The 20295-nt window shown below is 47.7% G+C and overlaps 1 protein-coding gene across 27 annotated transcripts in view; it reads right to left on the minus strand.

Annotated features, from left to right (window-relative positions):
- LOC143216793 (uncharacterized) overlaps nucleotides 1-20295 on the minus strand; it is a 94220-nt gene that overhangs the window by 8260 nt on the left and 65665 nt on the right. For 14 of the 27 annotated variants that reach the window (XR_013010632.1, XR_013010631.1, XR_013010630.1 and 11 more), the window contains 3 exons: nucleotides 4737-18551; nucleotides 3680-3751; nucleotides 1002-1955 (listed from right to left, as the gene is read on the minus strand). Coding sequence is in view for 7 of the 27 variants with exons in the window: in XM_076440202.1 (XP_076296317.1) it covers nucleotides 1002-1955; nucleotides 3680-3751; nucleotides 4737-18551 (14841 nt within the window). In the remaining 20 variants the exon portion in view is untranslated. Of the gene's footprint in view, nucleotides 1-974; nucleotides 1956-3679; nucleotides 3752-4736; nucleotides 18552-20295 lie in introns of all 27 variants that reach the window. The other 13 variants (XR_013010645.1, XR_013010644.1, XR_013010643.1 and 10 more) reach the window with 4 other exon arrangements.

The raw sequence follows: 20295 nt of genomic DNA on the forward strand, positions 1-20295 counted from the left end.
TTTCGTTCGGATGGGATTTTAACCAAGAGACAATTTGTTCACCGGCAACTGTACAACTGGAACTATCGATCGCACTGTTCAACAAATCTCTACTTCTTCCTCTACCTTTTATTTCATAGAAAATCAAAATGTCAATTCGAATCTGAATATTTTTTAAAAACTATAAATTTCAAGATGTTCTGTGTTCTGATGGTAACCGACAGGGGTGTGCGAGAGCCCGAAATATCGGGGCAGGAGAACACGACATTTTCGCAGGCTCGGGTACCCGAAAATTTCGAGATTCTCGAATTTCTCGGGATTCTCAGAATAATTTATTCTTTATATATTTATAATATAACAAAATTCTTTTCATTGAAAGAATGTTGTCCATCACGAATTCTTTTCACGAATCTCATATGTGATATTCTCGAAATTTTCGTTTCCGAAATTTCGGGTTCTCGCACACCTCTAGTATCTGAGCTACGAACAAGTTTTCAAGTTACGAGTTTGAAGCACCGTTGAACAGCGCAGTGCCGCCAGATCGAGGAAATCGAGGGGAATACAGCTTACCCCCTCTCTAATGACCAGACCAGTCTACGGCACGGGCACCGTGGTTTACGGTCTTACTTAGTTAGTGGGGGACGTTGGAGTGTGCGCATGGTGCTGGAATGTGCTGGGATAGTGGAAGGGGAAAAGGAGGAGCAGTTTTGATGCCAAGTGGCGACGCTGTACCTGGACACCATCGGCTGGCGGCACTGGAACAGCTTGACGACTCTAATGAGCAGATCGCTCCCCGACCCAAGAGTGACTACCCAGGAGTTATGCTACGGCTAGGAGGGATAGAGAAACAATAAAACAGAAGGACAAGGGATCTACAGCATGCATAAGAAGCGAGATTGACGATGAACGCGTCTCGGAACGGCTGGCCTTAGTTCCATCGGTCTCTGACCGCCTCGAGTAAGAACGTTGGATAGCGGGATATGTACATTGCTTACTTAGAAGGTTAGCTGTGAGTGCGGTACCTTGGTCGTCCTCCAACGGGGACAGCTCCGCACCTTCGTGCAGTGCTACATCAGACCCGCTGGAACTGCCCAATGTACGCCTCTTGCTCGGCGATCTTCTTCTCGGTGGTGGCGAGCCATCGCTCTCGGTATCACTGTGCAAATCGTGCCTCGAGCTACCATTTTTCGGGTAAGTATCCCCATTCCCGGATCCCGGGGACGTATCCTGAGACAATTGGCTGTCCCATAGCTCGGCTTTCTCATTCGAGCGATCTGCGATATGTCGCCACGGTTCTGACACCTCTGCCCTCATCGCTCTAGCTTGATCGAGAATTATAGGCTCCTCGCTGGTTGTCACCGTTCGCATCATCTGCTCGACTTGCTCGGCACCGAGTGACTCGCACCGTACAGTCGTCACAGTCTTCACCACGGTCTGCTTCAACGTGACCTCCTCCTCCTCCTTCTGTTCAGTCTTTGAGATCGTTGTTGCGCGAATTGTCACTTCGTTCATCAGCGGCGAACTCTCTACGATTCTAGAACTACCCTCGATAGAGTCCGTTAGAGGATCACCAACTATACTGTGCGTCATGGACAGCTCTAACTTCGTCGGGTCAGTCTTCTCTTGGAGATCGTCTGGCTCCTTTTTTAGATCTTCATGGTTTGGCGAGATCTTTGGTCGATCGTCTTTGATAATGTTCCGAGTTTCGTTCTCCAGGGATTTCTTCACTTTGATCGGGATCTTGCTTTTCGGACTGGTCTTCTCTGTCGAGTGGTCCTCCTGCTGCAGCTTCGATTGATAGTCCGTGGTCTTGTGTTTAGGACTGTACGGCGTGTAAGAGGTGTCTTTCAGGTCTAGATGAAAGTCTGTTTTGATGGACGACCTGGTGGAGTGACGCGGGGCGGGAACAGGTTGCTTTGTTGGAGCAGAAGTAGCATGCCTCTCTACAGTCCCATCAATCTCAGCCGAATCATGCCCTGACCCATCCAAAAGGACATGGACAAGAACAGGAACAAGGACATAAAGCACATTGATACACACTAAGAATTTCGATCTCTAGCCCAGCTGCGACAGATGGACTCGAAAAAGATTCAGCGTGTCTGTCTCACGTTACCGCGGCGCGTGCACGCGCGACAACAAATTAAACGCTGCGCGATATCGTCGTGAATCGTCACACAATTGCGCGTGCACACGCCGTGTTCTTTGTGTAGGGTTTGTACTCGTTTGCGTATGGCGTTTGTCTTCGTGTCTGTGTATATCAGGGATGGGCATTTTTCTCTGAATTCAGACAAGACTACCGTGCCCACCCCTGGTGTGTATGTCGGTGGCTCTGTGTCTCTCTGTGTGTGTGTGTGTGTGCAGAACACTTTCTACATTTAGTATTTAGTTAGTATCAATACTGCAACAGGATTAGTTTGTTTATAAAAAGAAACACTCAGTTAAATGGTGTCTAATTCGTGGCGCCTGAGTCTTACTAAAACGTACCCTGCGCAGCGACGACGGTCGCAGTCATCGATCGTCATTCTCGTTTTGCGGAGAGAATTCGAATAAGCGTGGCGATCGTTGTTCGAAGCGATTGAGATTGATCTTTACAGCGACAGAATGATTGCGGAGTATGATCGTATTCTACAGAACTAGGAGAGAGAGAACAGAAGGACTAGGCTACGTCGATTCAACTAATGTTTCCTACGCGCTGCTACCCAGAAGAGCCACTGCTCTCGTTATCTCCTCTGCGACGATGGCAGTTTACAGTCTCCTCTCGTACAGCGTGACTTTTGCTTCTACGAATAGTGTCACAATGTAACACGATTCCAGGTCGGATATCTTTATTGCTAGACCGCGGATGTTTATGCAATTTCCAATGTTGGTAGACAAATTCTACGCTTTCCGAGCCTTCGTACCCCCGAGGTAGTAACATTATGCGAAGGAAGACTGTAACAATATTCTTTGCGATCGCGTTAAGGGGGTAGACTCGTTTCCAGGATTGCGAGGGTGCGGGAGATGCGCCTTCCCATTTCTCGATAATGCAAATATATATTATGGGCTTTTCTAGTAGTGAAAAACGCCAGATAAAAGATCCATCTAGGCCGAAATCCTCCTCAAAAGTCCTATTTTTACGTTTACGCGGCGCAATTTGCATTATTCGGCAGTATGTTTTGCAACTTTATGCTTCCGAATAATGCAAATGACGCTTCGTGAACGTAAAAATAGGACTTTCGAGGGTGATCGCGGCCTAGATTGATCTTTTATCTAGCACTTTCGACTATACTGAAAAATCCTGAGAATTCTGGAGAAACGAGTCCACTCCATTAAGATAATCGCAGAGGGATGAGGTTCGTTGGCCACCGTTACAGAGAAGTCGACAGAGATCGGCGTCTTTTCGACAGCGGCGCGTATCATGAGAATAGAAATGGATGAGAAGGTGTGTCTCGCGAGTGGTCGATGTTATTGTACAAATGTAACGACGCGTTTTGACAGTCTCGCGTCAATGCCACAAACGAGGTATCTATTTAGTAAGAGACGTGCGCACAATTATTAGTCAGTGTGAAAGCGTCGGCAGGTGCTAACTATGGAAGATAAAGCTAAATATAAATGAGGGCACCAAAATAGAATCTGCTAACGTATTGATCTTGGGCCTGTGATCTGTGTATATACTGTCAACTTTTCTCTTTTTTCTAGCTCTCGGCTGACCATACGTTACCTGCTTTCGACATCGCTTCGGTTTGGTCCGCTGCCAATGTCCTTGCCCTTCTGGCGGCTTCCTCGATGACATCTGAAAAAGCCATCGAACAGAAACGTGAGTACAATTCGGAAATCGTTCGGTGAACATTGAAAGCAATGAACTGACAAAGAGAGATTAGATGAATGATGGTTTTTCCCTGCATGGCATACCTCGGTTCATGCTTCGCTAGTCGTGGGTCTCCTGTTAATTCAATGAGATACAGTATTTTTTCGAATCACCGTGTAAAACAACAGATTAATCGTGTGTATGCGACACGGTCTATACAATAGATTACGTTTACATACACTAGAATCAACAAAGAAAAACGGAGAACGGAGAAATAAAGGTAGCCGGTTTGTCCGTTCTTTCTCACCGACGTATAATAAACAATCGGGTCGAATGTATATATATGTATATATATATGTATATATGTATGGAATGTTAAAAAATAGCGTAAAAAACCTGAAAACATGCATTAAAGAAATGTTAAGAGAAGTTAAGAACGCACAAACTGAAAAAATAAGAACAGCAAATAAATCGAAACCATGTACGGGGTTGTACTCTTTTTTTTTCGTTTTTTAAATATCGTTTACTACGCTAGATGTAAATACGTGTATCCTCCTCGCGTTGTTACACATTTAGGGAGATTATCATACTATAAAGTGAGACGATCAAAGAGTTAACGGATTCACTGTTATAGGAAGTGATTGATACATAGACAATCTTGAATCTGCATAGACAGAAGAGACAGATATACAAAGAGAAAACGTTTTGTATTCCACTTTATAGTATGGTCCCGGTATATCCTGGTCGACGAGAAAATTAGTAGATACACTAAAGGTAGTGAAACTGATAGATAGATCAGAAGTGTTAGGAATTATATTACGAATGACACAGTGCAGTATGACCGGCGTTATCCCGGCCACTTTGGTAAACGACTACCAATAAAACTTAAGTTACAGAAAAGCGTCAACTTAATTAATCATGTTACACACAGCTGGTATGTAATATGTATAACGCAATTGTTGCAAGATACCTTCGATTCTATTGTCAGTGTACTCGGCGAGACTGGGTGGTGGGGTCGCCGCCGTCCGCACAGACTTTCTTACGACTGTGGTGACGGTTTGCCGTGTGCGAGGCTCGAGGTGCTCTACTTCGCTAGACACCGTCACTACCCTAACAGAGCTGTCTTGCGAACTACCCGGACTAACTATCGTTTCTACCGAGCTAACTTTCTGTGGAATGCGGGACATTTTCGGCGATTTAACCTCGGCCACTCGAACGTGCACCGACTCGGTGCCCGTCGCGGCCAACGGGTCGCTCAACTGTGGACTCGAGCTGACTATGGTCTGCGTGACAACTTTAGCTACCCTAGAGGGCTCGGCGCCCTGTAACCTCTGATGGTCTAACGCGGCGTCGCGTCTCATTTCATCCAGAAACATGGTCGTGTCGCCTTTCGCGACATCCATCCTCTGCGAAGGACCTTCAGCCTTCACGGCTAATCTGTGCGTCCTTTCAACAGCCTCTCTCACTTCGTCCGAAGCTTCGTCGCTGGAGTGTTTGCCACCTTTGAACAGACCCGACAGGAACCCACTGCCTTTCTCTTTGGCCTTCTTGGTCTTGTCTTTTGCAGCTTCTACGCTCTCAGCGGCTGCGTCAAGCCCCGCTGACACCTTCTGTTTCGCTGCTTCGCCTCCATCTTTCGCTTCCTTTGATAGTTTAGATTTTTCCACGTGCACAGTTTCGACTACTTCCAGGACAGCAGCCTCGGCCTTGCTTTCAGCCTTCTTCGCACTCTCTGCTAGCTTCTCCGCTGCAGATTTGCCAGCTTCTTCGACCTTCCCTGCTGTCTCCTTCACAGCTGTGGTCACCTTGTCCTTCGCGTCTTCCGCGTCCTTTGCTTTCTCTGCAGCTGATTTTTGCAGCTTAGCTTCCTCCTCTTCTGCTTCTTTCTTGGTTTCGTCGAGGAAGTCTTTCACGTCTTCCGACACTTCGTCGGCAGCGTGTTTTGCTCCCTTGATCAGGCCAGAAAAGAAGCCGCCGGTCTTTTCCTTCGCTTTCTTCGCCTCCTTCGCTGCTTTATCCTTCGTAGTCTCTACTCCTTCGGCAACCACAGCCACTCCCGATGATATTTTCTGCTTTGCAGCCTCTGCGTCTTCTTTCGCATCTTTGGACACCTTCTCCTTCGCTGCCTTTACGCTTTCAGCCGCGTCTTTTGCAGTCGCAGCTGCTTTGGCTTTGCCAGTGTCTGCTACATCTTGCACCCCGTCCGAGACTTTCCGCGCTACTTTATCCTTAACTCTCTTCACGCCGGATAAAACCTCGTCTGTTGCAGATTCGGCTTCCTTCAGCTTCCCCGCAGCTGCTGCCCGAGCTCTAGCTTCCTCCTCCGCTGCTTCCTTCTTGGTTTCGTCGAGGAAGTCCTTCACATCTTCAGAGACTTCCCCGGCAGCGTGCTTGGCGCCCTTGATCAGGCCAGAGATCAGTCCACCGCCCTTCTCCTTTGCCTTTTTAGCTTCCTTAGCAGCTTTGTCTTTCGCAGCCTCTGCGCCGTCCGCTACTTTCTCTACTTCCGAAGCTGCTTTATCTTTTACCAAGGTCGCATCCTTCTTCATCCCCTCGGACACCTTGCCTGCTGTTTCCTTCACTCCATCTGCCAAATCTTTAACAGCTGCTTCTGATTTAGCTTCAGCTTGTTTAACGCTGTCTACAGCTTTCTCGGCAACGTTTTTTCCAGCATCGGATGCCTTCTGCACTCCAGCAGCTGCCGTGTCACTGATCTTATCCTTGACATCCTTCGCAGCTGTAGAAACCTTGTCTTTAACGTCGCTAATCTCGCCAGCTGCTTTGTCCTTCATGCCGTCCATCTCTTCGCGAGCACTTGCTTGTTCCGCAGCCGCAGCTCTTCTTGTTTCTTCGAGGAACCCTTGAACATCATCCGAGACCTCTTCAGCCGATTGTTTTGCACCCTTGAACAGTCCAGAAAGGAAACCACTGCTTTTTTCTTTAGCTTTCTTTGCTTCCTTGGCAGCTTTGTCTTTCGCAGCCTCTGCGCCATCAGAAACGGCAGCTACGCCGGACGCAACCTTCTCTTTCACCATGGTAGCGTCTTCTTTAATTTCCTTCGAGACTGTATCCTTCGCAGCCTTGGCTCCATCAGCTACCTTCTGGGCTGCTTCTCCTGTTTTATCTTTCACATATTTGGCTCCATCAGAAATCTTTTCACCAACAGCTTTGCCAGTTTCGTCCACCTTCTGCGCTCCATCCTGAACTTTGTCGCTGACTTTATCTTTAACATCCTTTGCAGCGCCAACGACTTTGTCCTTACCAGATTTTAGATCGTCCACGATTTTGTCTTTTACAGATTCAGCAGCCTTTGCTTTCTCAGCTGCAGCCTCCTTCAGCCTTGCCTCCTCTTCAGCAGCCTCCTTCTTCGTCTCGTCAAGGAACTCTTTCATGTCTTCGGACACCTCATCGGCTGCGTGTTTTGCTCCTTTGAACAACCCAGAAAGGAATCCACCGGTTTTTTCCTTGGCTTTCTTCGCCTCCTTCGCTGCTTTGTCCTTCGCAGCCTCTGCTCCTTCAGCAACCGCATCCACTCCGGATGAGACCTTGCTTTTAACAGCCTCGGCGTCTTCTTTCACTTCTTTGGCTACCTTGTCCTTCGCTGTCTTGGCATCATCGGCCACTCCTTGCGCCGCAGCTTTTACCTTGTCTTCAGCCATTTTGGTCCCTTCGACTACCTTCTCGCCAACAGCTTTGCCAGCATCGGCAACCGTTTGCACTCCTCCTGTTACTTTGTCGCTGACTTTGTCCTTCACATCCTTTGCCGCAGTAGCAATTTTATCCTTGGCGTCCGTGACTTCCGTCACTGCTTTATCCTTCGCTGCTTTAGCATCTTTCAACTTCTCCGCTGTAGCGTCCTTCAGTTTAGCTTCTTCCTGAGCAGCCTCCTTCTTCGTCTCATCGAGGAAGTCGCCAACGTCTTCAACAACTTCGTCGGCAGAATGCTTTGCTCCTTTGAACAGGCCAGAAAGGAAGCCACTGCCCTTCTCTTTAGCTTTCTTTGCTTTGTCTTTCGCAGACTCTGCACCATCAGCAACTGTAGCCACGCCAGACGCAACTTTCTCTTTCACGATGGTAGCATCTTCTTTAACTTCCTTCGAGACTGTGTCCTTCGCAGCCTTGGCTCCGTCAGCTACCTTCACAGCTGCTGCTTCTGTCTTGTCCTTAACTTCCTTTGCTCCATCAGCGATCTTCTCGCCTGCTGCTTTCCCAGCGTCCGACACCATCTGAACTCCACCAACGACCTTCTCGCTAACTTTATCCCCAGCGTCCTTGACAGTGCCAGTCACTTTATCGACAGCAGACTTTCCTTCAGCTACAACCTTATCCTTCGCTGCATCAGCCTCTTTCGCTTTCTCAGCAGCTGCTTCCCGGAGTTTCGCTTCCTCTTCAGCAGCCTCCTTCTTCGTCTCGTCCAGAAACTCTTTCATGTCTTCAGACACCTCGTCAGCTGCGTGTTTCGCACCCTTGATCAGCCCAGAAAAGAAGCCTCCGGTTTTTTCTTTGCCTTTCTTCGCCTCCTTCGCTGCCTTGTCCTTCGCAGCTTCTGCTCCGTCAGCAACTGCTCCTATTCCCGATGCAACCTTCTCTTTAACAGCATCAGCATCTTCCTTGACCTCTTTGGATACTTTGTCCTTTGTATCTTTTACACCAGTAGTTACATCTTGCGCTACTCCCTTCGCTTTATCCTCGACCTGTTTCGCTCCCTTTGCTGCCTTATCTTTCGCAGCTTCCGCGCCATCAACTACTGCGTCCATTCCTGACGAGACTTTCTGCTTCACCAATTCTGCGTCCTCTTTGATCTCCGCCGCCAATTTATCTTTCGCCGATTTTGCGCCGTCAGCGACGTCCTTGACAGCTTCCTTCGCTTCAGCTTCCGTCTTCTCACCAGCCGCTGAAATCTTATCGACACTTTGGGATACCTTCTTACTGATCTTATCCTTGGTATCTTTCACCGCAGCTGCAGTTTTATCTTTAGTCTGGCTCAAGTCCTCAACCACTTTGTCCTTTGCTTGCTCCACACCATCAGCCACTTTTCCAGCAGCCATCTTCGCTTTGTCCTCCACGAACTTTCCAACTTCAGCTGCCTTGTCGACTCCATCAGTTACTTTCTCACTAACTTTGTCCTTGGCGTCCTTCGTGGCACCGACAACCTTGTCAGCAGCGTCTTTCGCGTCAGCTACTGCTTTATCTTTCGTTTTTTCAACATCTTTCACCTTCTCAGCAGCAGCGGCTCGAAGTCTAGCTTGCTCCTCGGAAGCTTCCCTCTTGGTCTCTTCCAGGAAGTCTTTAACGTCACCTGTGGCGTCATCGACGGCATGCTTGGCTCCTCTGAATAACCCAGAGAAGAAGTTACCGCCTTTTTCTTTTGCTTTCTTCGCTTCCTTCGCGGTTGCGTCTTTCGCAGCGTCTACACCGTCCGCTGCTGCCTCCATTCCTGAAGAGATCTTCCTTTTCACAGCTTCAGCGTCCTCTTTGATCTCTTTGGACGCTTTGTCTTTGGTGTCCTTCAGGCTGTCGCTAACGCCTTTAGCACCGACCTGCAGTTTCTCTTCGACTTGTTTGGCTCCTTTCGCTGCTTTGTTTTTCGCTGCCTCTGCGCCATCAGCAACAGCTGCAACTCCAGATGCAACCTTGTCTTTCACGATGGTAGCGTCTTCCTTAATTTCCTTCGCAACTGCATCCTTTTCTGACTCGGCTCCTTCAGCTACCTTTTGTGCTGCTGCTCCTGTTTTATCCTTCACATCTTTAGCTCCATCAGAGATCTTTTCACCAACAGCTTGGCTAGTATCGGCGATTTTCTGAGCTCCATCCTGGACTTTGTCGCTGACTTTATCTTTAACATCCTTTGCAGCGGTGGAAACCTTGTTCTTCACACCTTTAAGATCATCCATCACTTCGTCCTTCGCTGCTTTAATATCCTTCAGCTTCTTAGCAGCAGCTTCTCGTGCTTTCGCATCCTCTTCCGCTGCGTCCTTTTTCGTCTCATCGACAAACTCGTGGATGTCTTCGGCTACCTCATCAACCGCGTGCTTTGCACCTTTCAGCAGTCCGGAGAAGAATCCACCAGTCTTTTCTTTGGCCTCCTTAGCTTCCTTCGCGGCTTTATCCTTCGCTGCATCAACAGAGTCGGACACAGCTGTTACTCCAGATGATATTTTACCTTTCACTGCTTCAGCGTCCTCCTTCAACTCCTTCGATGCTTTATCTTTCGCAGCCTCGACACCACCGGCAATATCCTGAGCAGTTTCTTCAACTTTGGCCCTGGTTGTCTTCACACCAGCTGCCACTGCCTCGCCAGCTGCTTTGCCAGCTTCTGACGCCTTCTGGACTCCGTCAGACACCTTGCCAGTGACAAAATCTGAAGCTCCTTTGACGGTATCAGCTGTTTTCTCTTTCGCTGCTTTGGCATCCGCAACTGCGGCGTCTTTCACCTTCGCCGATTCTTTCTTCGTCTCGTCAGCAAGTTCTTTGGCATCCTCCGACACTTCGTCAGCAGCATGTTTGGCTCCCTTGAAGAGCCCGGAAAGGAAGCCACTGCCTTTCTCTTTAGCCTTCTTAGCTTCTTTGGCAGCTTTATCCTTTGCAGTCTCTGCTCCGTCAGCAACAGCCGCAACTCCAGATGATACCTTGTCTTTCACGATGGTAGCGTCTTTATTAATTTCCGTGACGACTGCTTCCTTTGCTGACTTGGCGCCATCAGCTACCTTTTGTGCTGCTGCTTCTGTCTTATCCTTCACATCCTTAGCTCCATCAGAGATCTTATCACCAACAGCTTTGCCAGTATCGGCGATCTTCTGAGCTCCATCCTGAACTTTGTCGCTGACTTTATCTTTCACGTCCTTCACACCGGCGACAACTTTGTCTTCAGCATCCTTTGTCTGCTGAGCAATTGAATCTTGCATTCTGTCCTTCTCTTGAGACGCTTCTCTCCTCGTCACCTCAAGGAAATCTTTAACATCGTCCGTTACTTCATCAGCTGAATGCTTAGCTCCCTTGAACAACCCAGAAAGGAACCCACTGCCTTTGTCTTTAGCCTTCTTAGCTTCCTTCGCTGCCTTGTCCTTTGCAGCCTCTGCACCATCGACAACTGCTCCAATTCCTGATGCAACCTTCTGTTTGACTGCGTCAGCGTCTTCCTTGACCTCTTTGGACACCTTATCCTTCGCAAACTTGACTCCAGTAGCCACATCTTGCGCTACTCCCTTTGCTTTGGCGTCAACCTGTTTGGCTTCCTTCGCTGTTTTGTCTTTCACAGCCTCTGCGCCATCGGCAACAGCTGCAACTCCGGATGCAACCTTGTCCTTCACGATGGTAGCGTCTTCCTTAATTTCGGTCACAAGTGCATCCTTTGCTGACTTGGCACCATCAGCTACCTTTTCTGCTGCTTGTCCTGTTTTATCTTTCACATCTTTAGCTCCATCAGAGATCTTTTCACCAACAGCTTTGCCAGCATCGGTCACCTTCTGCGCTCCATCCTGAACTTTGTCGCTGACTTTATCTTTAACATCCTTTGCACCAGCAACCACCTTGTCCTTACCAGACTTTACATCATCCACAATTTTATCTTTCACAGATTCAGCAGCCTTTGCTTTCTCAGCTGCAGCTTCCCGGAGTTTAGCTTCCTCTTCGGCTGCCTCCTTCTTCGTCTCATCAAGGAACTCTTTCATGTCTTCAGACACCTCATCGGCTGCGTGTTTTGCTCCCTTAAACAAACCAGAAAGGAAACCACCAGTCTTCTCCTTCGCTTTCTTTGCCTCCTTTGATGCCTTGTCCTTTGCAGCTTCAGCACCATCGGCAACTGCACCTATTCCTGATGCAACCTTCTGTTTGACTGCGTCAGCGTCTTCTTTCACTTCTTTGGCTACCTTATCCTTCGCTGCCTTGGCATCATCGGCCACATCTTGCGCTACTCCTTTTGCCTTAGCTTCCACCTGTTTAGCTCCCTTCGCTGCTTTGTCTTTCGCAGCCTCTGCGCCATCGGCAACAGCTGCAACTCCGGATGCAACTTTGTCCTTCACGATGGTAGCGTCTTCCTTAATTTCTGTCACAACTGCATCCTTTGCCGACTTCGCTCCATCAGCTACCTTTTGTGCTGCTGTTCCTGTTCTATCTTTGATCTCTTTAGCTCCATCAGTGATCTTTTCACCAATATCTTGAACTGTCTCGCTGACTTTGTCCTTCGTGTCAGCCGCAGCTGATACAACCTTGTCCTTAGCCTGATCTAGACCCGATAGTGTCTTGTCTTTAGCTTGTGCTGCACTGTCGACAACATCTTTGGCAGCCGTCTGGGCTTTCGCAGCGGTTTCCTTGGCAGTTTCGGCGACCTTCTGACCAACAGCTTTGCCATCGTCAGAAAGCTTCTGCATCGCATCAGAAGTTTTCTGAGTGACTCCGTCTTTTGCATCCTTCGCAGCGGACACTGCTTTGTCTTTAGCCAGCTTTGCATCCGTTATCACGCTGTCTTCGGCAGTCTCGATGTCTTTCATCTTCTTAGCGGCCATTTCGCGTGCTCGAGCTTCCTCCTCGGATGCTTCTTTCCTCGTTTCGTCAAGGAAATCTTTTACATCGTCGGAGACTTCCTCGGCAGCGTGTTTTGCTCCTTTGAACAGCCCAGAGAGGAAACCACTGCCCTTTTCTTTAGCTTTCTTGGCTTCCTTCGCAGCTTTGTCTTTCGCAGTTTCTGCGCCATCGGCAACAGCATCTACTCCTGATGATACCTTGCTCTTGACTGCCTCGGCATCTTCCTTGATCTCCTTCGACACTTTGTCCTTTGTGTCCTTTGCGCCGTCAACTAATTTCTGTGCTGTGGACTTTGTTTTGTCTTGGACTTCCTTAGCTCCGTCAGAAATCTTTTCACCAACTGCTTTGCCAGTATCTGACACCTTTTGGACTCCATCTTGAACTTTCTCGCTGACTTTATCTTTCACGTCCTTCACACCTGTGACAACTTTGTCTTCAGCATCCTTTGTCTGCTGAGCAATTGAATCTTGCATTCTGTCCTTCTCTTGAGACGCTTCTCTCCTCGTCACCTCAAGGAAATCTTTAACATCGTCCGTTACTTCATCAGCTGAATGCTTAGCTCCCTTGAACAACCCAGAAAGGAACCCACTGCTTTTGTCTTTAGCCTTCTTAGCTTCCTTCGCTGCCTTGTCCTTTGCAGCCTCTGCACTATCGGCAACTGCACCAATTCCTGATGCAACCTTCTGTTTGACTGCGTCAGCGTCTTCCTTGACCTCTTTGGACACCTTATCCTTTGTAGTCTTGACTCCACTTGCCACATCATGCGCTACTCCCTTTGCTGTGGCGTCAACCTGTTTGGCTCCCTTTGCTGTTTTGTCTTTCACAGCGTCTGCGCCATCGGCAACTGCTGCAACTCCAGATGCAACCTTGTCCTTCACGATGGTAGCGTCTTCCTTAATTTCCGTCACAACTGCATTGGCTCCATCAGCTACCTTTTGCGCTGCTGCTCCTGTTTTATCTTTCACATCCTTAGCTCCGTCAGAGATCTTTTCACCAACAGCTTTGCCAGCATCGGTCACCTTCTGCGCTCCATCCTGAACCTTGTCGCTGACTTTATCTTTAACATCCTTTGCACCAGCAACGACCTTGTCCTTACCAGATTTTACATCATCCACAATTTTATCCTTCGCAGCTTCTGCGTCCTTTGCTTTCTTCGCCGCGGCTTCCTTCAATTTCGCTTCCTCCTCAGCAGCCTCCTTCTTCGTTTGTTCAAGGAAGTCCGTAACATCTTCAGTTACCTCTTCAGTTGCGTGCTTTGCTCCTTTGAACAGTCCAGAAAGGAATCCACCGCCTTTCTCCTTTGCCTTCTTCGTCTCCTTCACAGCTTTGTCTTTGGCGCTCTCTGCACCATCAGCTACTGCGTCAACCGTAGATGAGACCTTTTGCTTCGCGGCTTGACTACCATCCTTTATATCCTTCGATACTTTCTCTGCCGCGTCCTTGACATCCGCAGTTTTCGTCATTGCTTTATCTTCAGCCTGTTTCGCAGCGTCTGAGATCTTGTGTTCAGCAGCCTTGCCAGCGTCAGAGACTTTCTGCACTCCTTCGGATACTACCTCGCCAATTTTAATTACAGAGTCCTTCGCCACTTCTGCAACCTTGTCTTTAGCATCTTTCAAGTCACCTACAACCTTATCCTTTCCTGCCTCCGTTTGTTTCAACTTATCTTTTGCAGCTTGTTCAGCTTTTGTCTTGTCTTCCGTCGCTTCCCTCTTCATCTCATCCAGGAAATCCTTGACATCGTCAGTCGCCTCATCAGCAGATTGCTTGGAACCTTTGAAGAGTCCAGAGAGGAAGCCACTGCCTTTATCTTTAGCTTTCTTGGCTTCCTTCGCAGCTCTGTCCTTTGTAGCCTCTGCACCATCGACTACTGCATCAACTCCAGATGAAACCTTGCTCTTCGCTATCTCTGCATCTTCCTTGATCTCCTTCGACACTTTGCCCTTCGTGTCCTTCGCACCGTCCACTAATTTCTGTGCTGTGGACTTTGTTTTGTCTTGAACCTCCTTAGCTCCGTCAGAGATCTTCTCGCCAACTGCTTTGCCAGTATCAGACACCTTCTGAACGCCATCCTGAACTTTGTCGCTGACTTTATCCTTGACATCCTTCGCACCTGCGACGACTTTATCTTTAGCTTCTTTCGCTTCAGCCACTGCCTTGTCTTTGGCCGCCTCGCCATCTTTCATCTTCTCAGCACCCGCATCTCGAAGTCTGTCCCTCTCTTCAGACGCTTCTCTCTTCGTCTCATCAAGGAATTCTTTAACATCGTTCGACACTTCATCAACAGAATGTTTAGCTCCCTTGAACAACCCAGAAAGGAAACCACTGCCCTTCTCTTTGGCCTTTTTAGCTTCTTTCGCTGCTTTGTCTTTCGCAGACTCTGCACTATCAGCAACTGCAGCCACGCCAGGCGCAACTTTCTCTTTCACGATGGTAGCATCTTCTTTAACTTCCTTCGAGACTGTGTCCTTCGCAGCCTTGACTCCGTCAGCTACCTTCACAGCTGCTGCTTCCGTCTTGTCTTTAACTTCCTTTGCTCCTTCAGCGATCTTTTCGCCTGCTGCTTTGCCAGCATCGGTCACCTTCTGCGCTCCATCCTGAACTTTGTCGCTGACTTTGTCTTTAACATCCTTTACGCCAGCAACGACCTTATCTTTACCAGCTTTTAAATCGTCTGCAAGTTTATCTTTCGCAGCTTCAGCGTCTTTAGCTTTCTCCGCTGCTGCTTCCTTCAATTTCGCTTCCTCTTCAGCAGCCTCCTTCTTCGTTACATCAACGAATTCTTTGACGTCCTCGGACACTTCGTCCGCTGCGTGCTTCGCTCCCTTGAACAATCCAGAAAGGAAACCACCAGTCCTCTCCTTCGCTTTCTTTGCCTCCTTCGCTGCTTTGTCCTTCGCAGACTCTGCACCTTCGGCAACTGCATCCACTCCAGACGCAACCTTCTCTTTCACGATGGTAGCGTCTTCCTTAATTTCCGTCACAACTGCATCCTTTGCTGACTTGGCACCGTCAGCTACTTTTTGCGCTGCAGCTCCTGTTTTATCTTTCACATCCTTAGCTCCATCAGCCATCTTCTCACCTGCTGCTTTTCCAGCATCGGACACCTTTTGCGCTCCATCCTGAACTTTGTCGCGGATTTTATCTTTAACGTCCTTTGCACCAACAACGACCTTATCCTTGCCAGATTTTACATCATCCACAATTTTATCTTTCGCAGCTTCTGCGTCCTTTGCTTTCTTAGCCGCGGATTCCTTTAATTTGGCCTCCTCTTCAGCAGCCTCCTTCTTCGTCTCTTCAACGAATTCTTTCACGTCCTCGGACATTTCATCAGCTGCGTGTTTTGTTCCCTTGAACAATCCAGATAGAAAACCACTGCCTTTGTCCTTAGCTTTCTTAGCTTCCTTCGCTGCTTTGTCCTTCGCAGCCTCTGCACCATCTGCAACTGTAGCTACGCCAAATGCCACCTTCTCTTTCACGATGGTAGCATCTTCTTTAACTTCCTTCGAGACTGTGTCCTTTGCATCCTTGGCTCCATCAGCCACCTTCACAGCTGCTGCTTCTGTCTTGTCTTTCACATCTTTAGCCCCATCAGAGATCTTCTCGCCAACAGCTTTGCCAGTATCGGCTACCTTCTGAGCTCCATCATGGACTTTGTCGCTGACCTTGTCTTTGACATCCTTCGCAGCAGCAACTACTTTGTCCTTACCAGATTTTACATCCCCCACAATTTTATCTTTCGCAGCTACTGCGTCCTTCGCTTTCTCAGCCGCAGATTCCTTCAATTTCGCCTCCTCTTCAGCAGTCTCCTTCTTCGTCTCATCAAGGAACTCTTTCACGTCTTCGGACACCTCGTCCGCTGCGTGTCTTGCACCCTTGAACAGCCCAGAAAGGAAACCACCAGTCTTCTCCTTCGCTTTCTTTGCCTCCTTCGCAGCTTTATCCTTCGCAGATTCTGCACCTTCGGCAACTGCATCCACTCCAGACGAGACCTGGCCTTTAACAGCCTCAGCGTCGTCCTTAACTTCCTTGGCGATTTTATCCTTCGCTGCCTTTGCTCCATCAACCACTTCTTGACTCACTGTCACTGTTTTATCCTTAACATCCTTAGCTCCATCAGCAATCTTCTCACCTGCTGCTTTCCCAGCATCAGTCACCTTCTGCGCTCCATCGTGAACCTTATAGCTGACTTTATCTTTAACGTCCTTTGCTGCAAGTACTACAGCATCCTTTCCCTCCTTAACATCAGCTGCAATTTTGTCTTTCTTCGTCTCAGCGTCTTTGATCTTCTCAGCAGTCTTCTCTCGAACTTTAGCTTCCTCCTCTGCTGCCTCCTTCTTCGTCTCATCGAGGAACTCTTTAACATCCTCTGACACCTCGTCAGCAGCGTGTTTTGCTCCTTTGAACAACCCGGAGAGAAAACCAGTACCCTTCTCTTTCGCCTTCTTAGCGTCGTCCTGAGCCTCTTTCGACAATTTACTCGCCTCTGATTTTCCTTCGTCAACAACGCTTTTCGCAGCTTTGCGACCTTCATCCACAGTGTCTAGAGTAGCATTCGCAACGTTCTGCGTGTCCTCCATCAGCTTGGCACTGGTCTCGCGAAGAGGCTTCGCCTCCTCCAGAGGTGCACTCTTCTCCCTCGACCTGCTTCTGGACTCTCTGGACAGTTTCGGACTCCTAAATATCCCCAGGATCCCACTTCCCTTGTCCTTATCAGAAGCCTCTGCTTCGGACACCTTACCAGGCTTCAGTGTATCATCCGCCTGATCCGAAACCGTCGCATGTTTCGTTTCCTCGTCGCCACTATCAAAGGACGTATCTTTAGAAGAACTCTTCTCCCTGGACGCACTCCTCTTCTTACTCTTCAGCTTCGGGCTCTTGAACATGCTGAAGAAACCTCCAGCCTTATCCTTCCCCTCTTCATCTTTCAATCCCTCAACTGACTCCTTCTGCGCATCGGATTTCCCGTTCATGTCCCTCTTCTGGACCTCTGCGATGTCGTACGAGTGTCCATTCAGCCTGTCCCTAGGTGTATCGTCATACTGGACGTGCGAAGTGAACGTGTGAACCTCGTCCTTGGCCACGGATGACTTCTCAGCAACCTTAGGAGTCGTACTCTCCGCGAGCTTCTTCGCGTCATCTACCAATTTCCCGGAGACAACCTTCGCTTCCTCATCACCGCTGTCGAAAGAAGTCTCCTTGGACTTCTTCAGCTTCTTCTCCTTGGATTTAGGGCTCTTGAAGATGCCGAAGAACCCTCCTTTCTCTTTCTCTTGATCTTCTGCAGTTGCACCAGTATCAGGCACGTCTGTCACTTTTACAGCGTGTTTTACTTCCCGATGGTCATCAGGTTGCGTGACCACCATCTGCCTCGCGTCATCCAGGAACATCAAGGTAGCTAACTTCGCGTCTGGCGCGGTGCTAGGCTCACTGATCGTGAATCCTGTTCGAGTTTCCTGTCCCGCAACAACCGCAGGAGCCTTGACTTCCTCGTCTCCGCTATCGAAAGACGTGTCCTTCGATCCTGTCTTCTTCTTCGACTTGGATCCCTTGAAGATCCCTGATAGTATCCCACCGCTCTTCTCTTTCGATTTCTTCGCTTCATCCTCCTGCTTCTCTTCGGGACTAGCATACTGAGCGGTGTACACGCCTTCGTAAGCTGAAACTTGTTTCTCGCTGGGTTTAGGCTCTTTTGGAATGTGTTTCGCTTGCTTCTGATCATCCTGTTTAGCTTCTTTCGCTTTTCCCGGCGCTCCTTTCACCGTGTCCTTCGCAGGACTTGTTGGAGACGTCAGTTTCTCGTCGATTTCCTTACCTTCTTTCGACATCAGCTCCTTCTTGCTAGCTACAGTCTGTTTGCCGTTCGAGGACGTTCCTTTCGGCGAAGTATGATCGACTTCTTTCACGGTGACAGTTTGCGTGATCACCGGAGGCTGACCTGTTTTACTATCAATCACCGAAACCACTGTCTTCGATGCTACGATGGTGACGGCAGGATCGCCCTTACCATCGCGCACGTAACGCTGTTTGATTATGGTTGGCTCAACCACTGGCACGCCCTGAACTTGCTCGGTCACGGGTTTGAACCTAATACTCTTATCTTTCTGCTCCCTGTCGCCTAACTGATCCCTAACAAAACTCTGAACTACAGCACCTCTTGCCTCTTTATTGTCCCGCGCATCATCATCATCATCATCATAAACCACCGACCACCCTTCCTTCGCTAACTTCCCCATCTCTTTCTCCGCGTCTGCTATTACACCTGTTAATTAAGTATTACATATTTTAGGCATCTGTAAACGTGGCAAAATAAGAAGAACACATTTTGTTTTTTAATTTGTTTTGATTGATTGATTGATTGATTGATTGATTGCTAATAAGTCGGTCATGATTAGTGTAAGCCAGCTTTCTCGGCATTGCTGTAGTTTGTTTTGAGAATTCAGCGGTTAGACTCTCGTGTGTGGTTTTTGTGCATCGAGTGTTTCGTGCTGTGGAGCAGCTATCCAAGATGTTTGAAAATTTGTGTGGTCGCACGGCGAATTGGTAATTGGATTGATTATGCATTCGTCAGTGCTAGGCGACCGATTGTAATTCCAAATTTTTAAAAGAAACCAACGAAACAGAGGCGTTCAAGGGGTATTCTTCTTTGCAGATGTTAAATGTTAAAACGATATCTTCACAGTAGAATATCCCTTGACTTTTAATTACTCGCATATAGTGTTTACAGTCTCAGAACTTTAAATTTAATGTTCATTTACAAATATTCATTTTACATTCAAGTAGTCATTTCATCGAATAAAAAACATTGAAGAAAGTATAGTGCGAGTAATTGAAGGATGACTAGAAGCGACATTACCAATTTTCTTGTACGAGACTCTAATCGTGAACAATTAGCGTGTTACTCTAGTTACGAGAAACTTTGAGAGCTGTTCCGTGTGCCCGCACAGTTAGGCCACACATGTCTGCCGTTCATGCAACGCCAAAAAATTGCAGCGAAACCTTTTTTTTTGCTGAAACAAATTAATGGGACGAAGAGTGTCGAAGAAGTAGAAAGGCTATTAGTGGGTCATTGAAAAAAAAATGAAAGACACAGAGTATCGTAATTATAATACAGTCGAAAATGATGAGTAGTCGCTCGTTTTTTGAGAATGCGCAAAAATAAATAAGTAGTATCGTTACGCAATTGAAAACAAAAGCAAGCTGAATCGATTCGAAGAGATCCGCATCGGCGCTCCACAGAACCTGTCAGTGAAAGATAGAATTGATGATATATAAAAATGTAAAAAAAGAAAGTAAACGTTCTAGTGCCGACGACCCTCCATAAGCTAAGAACTTTTGAACGCTCGTGAATCGTGTCCAGAATCGGAATGCCGTGCTATAGTTCGAACGGAAACAATCGCCTACGTTGCTGAACGTAGCTCAGCCACTGTTGCTAATTACCAAGTTCAAGGTTTATGTATGTTATTGAATAACACGTGACGCGCTGTGCGTGTTGCGTAGTATTGTTCTTTAACTTTCGATTACTCGCGTGTAGCGCTTGCAATCTCTTAAAGTAGTTTATTAGTTGTTTCATCGAATAAAGATTCATTTACGTGGCAAATGGAGTGCGAGTAACTGAAAGTTAAGTCGTTGGCTATGTCTCGTATTGTATAGTTTAACGACAAGTAACGTGATAAACCTTTGCGGTCGAAGAATGTGAAGCGGTAATACAGCAACCGCGTCACACTTTTCATAATACAATAATTGATACGCTGCGCTGTACAGGCTCAAAAGTGTCTTTTGATAAATCTCTTTCCAAGAGAGTGCAAAGTACGGAGACCGATTACTACCCAAACTAAAAAAGAAAAACACAATAGATCAACGATGAACTATAACATAATGAACACGATGTCACTAGAAGCGAGATCTTGGATATAGAGCCATGTAGCACTAGGCGATTAAAATCTGATCGTCGAATGGTTAATAATAAAGTCGTTGTCCTCGAACCAAGCGTGATGATATTATCG

This window comes from Lasioglossum baleicum, chromosome 16, assembly GCF_051020765.1.
Source record: "Lasioglossum baleicum chromosome 16, iyLasBale1, whole genome shotgun sequence".
Lineage (NCBI taxonomy): Eukaryota > Metazoa > Arthropoda > Insecta > Hymenoptera > Halictidae > Lasioglossum > Lasioglossum baleicum.